Source organism: Gekko japonicus, unplaced genomic scaffold, assembly GCF_001447785.1.
Source record: "Gekko japonicus isolate JY-2015 unplaced genomic scaffold, Gekko_japonicus_V1.1 scaffold895, whole genome shotgun sequence".
Taxonomy (NCBI): Eukaryota; Metazoa; Chordata; class Lepidosauria; order Squamata; family Gekkonidae; genus Gekko; species Gekko japonicus.
In genome coordinates this window covers 35,991-42,226 of record NW_015172581.1, presented here as the reverse complement: position 1 = coordinate 42,226, position 6,236 = coordinate 35,991, and the positions used below count along the sequence as shown (strand labels likewise).

Sequence of the window (6,236 nt, the reverse complement as noted above, 5' to 3'; positions counted from 1 at the left end):
CGTGCACAAAAAGCAACTTGCCCTGTACTGCATGGTTGGTAAAGAATACAGTGAAAAAACTGCTGAACACCCATAAACAGATCAATGAACTATTGAACTGATAGTTGAAAAATCAGGTCTTTGTTCACAACTGGCAAACAGGGCATGAGCTGAACCAGCTGGTGTTCATGCATCACTAGTTCAAATCCCTACTTGGCCTTGAAACTCTCTTGTGACTTGAGGGCCCCTGCCACACGGCAGGAAAAAACACGGCTAAAGTGCGGCTATTCAGAGCCGCACCAAAAAAGACATGCGGCGGCGGGATGACACAGATCCCCTGAGCCGCCGCGCCATTGCTCCCCAGCACGATCAGATGCCGGGGAGGAAGCCACCGACCGGAGACCGAGGCAGCCGGCTGCGCATGTGTGCGCATGCGCAGTTTGGCTGGGAGCCTCAGATGCGCCCGCAGAAGGATGCGCCGGCGATCCCACGGCCGCACTTGCCGTGGCCTTTCTGGTAAGTCCACCTCTGTAGTGGCTTATTTTAAAAGCGGATTTTCGGCCTGAAGGGCCGGATCGGGGACGGGTGCGCGCCGCTTCCCAGATGTTGCGGTGAGATCACGCCTGTTTGCTGCGCCGCCGATCTATCCCTCTCCCGGCCCAAAACCTTCCGTGTGACCGGGGCCTATGTTTGTCACTTAAACTAACCTGTGACTGGAGGATCATAGAACCATGTACATTGTTCTCAGTTAATTGGAGGAAGAATGGAATAAAAATTAGATAGTCAATCAACTATCCAATCATTTGGACTCCAGCTCTTTATTTCTATAATGGGTTTCTTTTATTATCTCTGTGGATATATTCATAACTTGTGGGGAACAGCATGCTTAATTTCTTCTCTTTCTTGTTCCATGGCAGTGAATGCTCAAGACAATGAAGACCATGTTCCTCTTCACTTCTCCTCTCGCTTTGGGCATAATGACATAGTAAAGTTCTTGCTCCAAAGTAATTTTGAAGTCCAGCCTCATGTGGTTAATATTTATGGAGACACCTCTCTGCACCTGTGAGTTAAGAGCAATACAGGCATTCCTTCTTCATTTTAATTGGCAGTCAACCCACTCTTATTAATAAAAACACTTACTGACTTTTCCCCCCTTTCCTAGTGCTTGCTACAGTGGAAAATTTGAAGTTGTGAAAGAATTAATTCAGCTGTCAGGAACAGAAAGTCTCACCAAGGAGAATATATTCAGTGAGACCACCTTTCACAGGTAGGCCATTGTATATGTGTTACCCAAAGAGGCAGTCTCCTATTTAATTGGGGGAAATTAGCTTTAAAGGAGACAAAGTGAGAGGGAATAACAGGGATGCTCCCCTCTATGTTTATGGGGATTTTTCCTCTAAAGAGAACTCTCAAAATAAACTAGGCCGATGTTCAGCCGGAATGAAATGGAAATGGAAATAGAAATGGGCAAAACACACATACATAAACACTGAAAACACACACAAGGCTAGCTAAAAGGAAAGTAGGGAGGACAGAGGAGAGAGCAATTTTGTGGAAGGCTAAAGTTACCAGTCTAGACTAAAGATGTCCATGGAAGCAGCAGCAAAATGACTAGCGTTTCATGGAGAACAGGAGAAGACCCACATGCAATTGGGGGTGTGCAGAGGATCCAAGGACACACACACTGCTATGGAGCAAGATGTCAAGGTCTGGGGTGCAGGCAGAGGGAAGTCCAAGTTCAGTCCAGGGTCTTGAGCCAAAAGGAGTGGAGCAGGAACCGAGAGCGAAAGTCCAGATCACAAACCAGGAGTGAGGTCGTTCAAGCCAGAGTCAGAAGCTGGAGAAGGGTAGCAGGAACCGAGAGTGAAATTCCAAATCACAAACCAGGAGCAAGGTTGTTCAAGCCAGAGTCAGAAGCTGGAGGAGAGGAGCAGGAACGAGGCCTAGAAACAGGAGGTGGAGTAAACGCAAGGCGTCGCAGAGTTTGACGAGTTTGCTTTCACAAAGGAGCCAGCTTAGCGCCTGAAGCTAAATAGCCCTCTGCTGCTGTTTCCAATTAGCACAGCAGCACCAGCAGCCGAGCGTCTGTCAAAACTCAGGACTAATGGACCGTCTGCTCTGCAAATGAGCTATACATCATCTCATTGCTAAGTCCTGCAGGAGTTGTTCTTGTAAGTGAGCAACTCTCAGGGGCAAGTCGGGAGGGCTTTCCATCTGTGGCTGCTCCTCATCAGCTGTTTCTGAGCCAGGTACCAGTGTGGGCGGTGATGGCAAATTGCCAATTTCTGCAGCTTCAAAGGGGCCAGCTGTGGGTTCTGCTGGAGCTGGCAACGGCCCTTCCTCAGCACCCATAACTCAAGATGCCACACTTTATTGGGCAAAATGCTCCCTGGGGCGACATATCCACCCCCAAAACAGTAACTTGATGGTTTGTTCAGAGATGGACAATGATTTGGTAGAAGCTTGATGGGTTGGGTTTTTTGTAATTTTTTTAAATTTTCAATATAAATATAAACAATGTGTTGACATACAACTTGTAATATTAACAATACAATATTAAGGAATCCAAATATCAACACTAAACAAACTCTCTGAGTATAATGATGAGTTTTCATTAGGTGAACTATAGGAGTGGATGGTGCTTGATGACCCTCTAAGTACCAGATGGGGAAAACTACCAGGTTTTGTGAACAGTGTTAAGTGTTGCTTAATTAGGGTAAATGGGTGCAGAGAAGTGAGGCTGGGCATTTGGAGATTAGTCCAAGGTGAGGCAATCTGTCTTTGGAGACCCACTGCCTTAATTCTCTCTCTCTCTCTCTCTCTCTCTCTCTCTCTCTCTCTCTCTCTCTCTCTTTCTGGTGGGGCGGAGGTCATTAGCTGGCCAGCTGCTCTTACTCAGACTTCTAAAACTATATGCCCAAACTGGTCTCTGGCTGACATCCATTTTCTGGCATTTTGGGCCAGGCAGTGCATTGCACTTATGATATTTGAAAATATATTTGAGGAGGGGTGTTTATGGTTGTCTAGCTTGACATACATGCCCCAAAAGTTCCAATTTTAGGAGCCTGCAGGACTGGCCTGCCATCACTGGCATAGCTACAGCTACAGAACAGGCAAAATAGGAAAAAGCCCAGTAGCACCTTTAATACTAACCAACTTTATTGTAGCATAAGCTTTTGAGAAACACAGCTTTCTTTGTCTGACGAAGAGAGCTGTGTTTCTTGAAAGCTTATGCTACAATAAAGTTGGTTAGTCTTAAAGGTGTGCTACTGGGCTTTTTACTATTTTGCAGCAACAGACTAACACGGCTACCTCCTCTGGATCTAGAACAGGCAAAGAATGTAAAGGGAGCATAATTTTTGAAGACAAACAGAAAGAGGCAGGAATTTGTAGAAAACAGAGAGGCACAAAAAGGGAGGCAGGAGCCCTGGCCATGCTATCCCAGTGCCTTCCCACTGAGCTATTCCTCTCTTGTCAATATGCTCTGCCTGGCCCCATGTGGCCAATGGTGATGTCATGGCTGCAGTGCAGTACCTACTGCCTGATGGTATCCTTGGCCCAGTGGTTAGATGCTAGTCTTGGGTGTGGGGGGCTGTGGATTTGAACCTGCTCTCTTTTAAAACTTTTTTTCAGGCATCAAGCAGAGATGGTTGCATGTGGGCCACACTTTTGCTGCCAGTCAGACCCTTACTGGGGGAGGGATGACATCCTGTCTGCTGCACGGATGCCCTTTCTCTATGGGCTGGGGAGCACTAAGGCAATGTGCCTCTTTTGGGGTTGCGAAGATGCTGCTGTGTCTTTCTTCCCTGTCCACTGACTCTCAGTAGAAGTGAGTGGCATTGAGAGGCAGTGGCTGGAGCAACAGGCAGTGTTTGGCTGTGCCTATGTGGGCCACTCAGAGGGAACTCTTTGGGTGCAACTGCTTGGATAGTAGGTGTTGGCAGGGTTGCTATGGACTCCGGTGCACTCCCTATGCTCCACCAAGGAACATGTGTAGTTATTTCTCCCTGCAGAATGTTCATACAGAGTGGACCAGTGACACCATTTTTATGCTGGTAGCTGGCTGCAGTTGCCACAGTGACCCTCAGGGTTGGGCTGCCCACATTGCATGTATTCCTCCTCTGCTATTCTTCCATTCAAATGTTTTTTTTAAAAAAAATCATAGAAAAATCACAAAGTCCATATCATATGGACCAGCTTTTATCCCCCTCCCTTCGAATTGTCATATGAGCATATCAGAGTCGTGTGCTGTTGTAAAGGTTCAAAAGATGATTCGTAAAGCATTCTGTATATTAAATGTGCTGAAGAAATGGTAATTACTATGGTAACATTGATTTTGGTCTTTCAAACATCTGGAAAGTATTTCTTATTGAAGTGTGCTAGAGATAAAATTTCTAATTGTGTTTCCCAACACCCTCCTTAATGATCAGAGTTCTACAAGAATGTTATGGATTTCTAGAAAGACTTTGTTCTTCCCAGCTGTTATAGATGCATAATATAAGAAGGATATAAATGAAAAAAATACTGGATCACACAAGCACAATTGTTAGTGTCTCATACAAGAGCTGGAGGTTGATAAGTTACAAAATTTCCTCTCTACATAACAGAAGGATGATGCAATTGTACACAACTGATTCATAAAAAAATTGTATTCACAGCTTTTTTGACTTCATTACTTTTAAAACTAACACTATATTGGCATGCCTAGTATTGTGATAAATATAAACTGTAACATAGCAGAATGTGTTCAGCATTTGTTTGTTTATTCAAATAAATAAATGTTCTCCCAATGGGGACCCAAATGGGGGTGTATAGCCTTCTCACTCATGTGTGCACTCAAGCACACACTGTAGATATATAAAACAGTGCCAGATTCTCAGTACATATGTATCCGTTTCAAAGTAGTCTGACCCTCTCTGGAGAGTCTTCCGATGGCATTTATGTGAGCAAACCCTTGAATTTAAGGAGCTATTTGTGTATTCATTGGTTTTTAAGCATTTAATAATTGACTTTTCTTGCTTCAGAATGGGTTCCATAAAAACACACAAGATAAGTATTAAGTAATAAAAAAACTGATTGCATGATAAATGCATGTTGTCGTTCAGTCGCACAGTCACATCTGACTCTTCGCGATAATGATAAATGCATACTGAGAATTAAAAATCAGCAAGTGCCTTTGAAGATAAATAGATTTTATACCCTATACTGGTGATAGGATAGGAAGACAAACTGTGGCCATCATTGAAGAAGTGATTACATAGGGTCAGTGGGGCAAGCACAGTAAAGGCCCTGCTTCTTCCAGGTGAGGTTCTTACTTTGACACTGAATGCGGGATGGCTGAATGTAAATGTCATGAAGGCTCATACATGTACATTGATACATCCAAAGATTTTCTACTATGCTGAACCTCTGTGACATGATTATAATGTTTATGAATTATTATATGAGCATTTTAATTTGTATTAGCTATTATTTTTTAATTTTTTTATTTGTGCAGTGCTTGTACCTACGGCAAGAACATAGATTTGGTGAAATTTCTACTTGATCAGAATGTGTTGAGCATTAATCACCAAGGAAGAGATGGACATACAGGTAAGATGGTGAAGATGGATGGATGTGTGTGAGAGAGACTCAGAGAAAGAATAATTCAATAGATGCTTATTTCAAAAAGCTGGGTGCACACCTTTTCATTTGGTAATATATTGGCACCATATTTTCTTAACTCTTTGAAGACAGTCACTTCCAATGAAGACACTAATGAGTTTCCACCTAGGCATTTCCTGTATCCTCACTACATAACATGCTTTTGGGCACTTTCTTTAATGTACAACATGGCTTGGTCTGTGAGGGTTCCTTCCTTCTTTGCCACATAGGATAAATACTGGCATGTATCAAAAAACAAGGAAAGACTGGTTACTGTGGAATAATATCTGTTCTCAGAGACAAACTTTGTTTGATAACAAATTTATTTTTCAAGGAAATCAATTTACAAGCATTATAACTCTAAAAACAGGGGTTCCACAAAGACTTGTGGGGACATCTAATTTCCCCTCTCCCACTGTTCATTCTTTCCCTTCCCTGACAGCCCCATGCTCTCTTCCTGCTTTTTCTCCCCACACACCAGCCAGTCTACCTTTATATGCCCTGCTGTCTTCAGTTTTCTCTCCTTCTCTCCCCCAGCAGCCTCTGCCCTGGAAAACTATGGCCTAGTTGTGTGGTGGGGAATGCATAAGGAGTTGCAAGAGGCACATAATTTC

The 6,236-nt window shown here is 43.6% G+C and overlaps 1 protein-coding gene across 1 annotated transcript in view; it reads left to right on the top strand.

The window, feature by feature from the left end:
• LOC107119027 (serine/threonine-protein kinase TNNI3K) overlaps positions 1–6,236 on the top strand; it is a gene marked incomplete at its 5' end in the record, with an annotated part of 96,807 nt that overhangs the window by 79,778 nt on the left and 10,793 nt on the right. Inside the window, 3 exons of the mRNA XM_015421449.1 lie at positions 897–1,041; positions 1,142–1,246; positions 5,477–5,571. Of these exons, the coding sequence (XP_015276935.1) occupies positions 897–1,041; positions 1,142–1,246; positions 5,477–5,571 (345 nt within the window). The remainder of the gene's footprint in view (positions 1–896; positions 1,042–1,141; positions 1,247–5,476; positions 5,572–6,236) is intronic.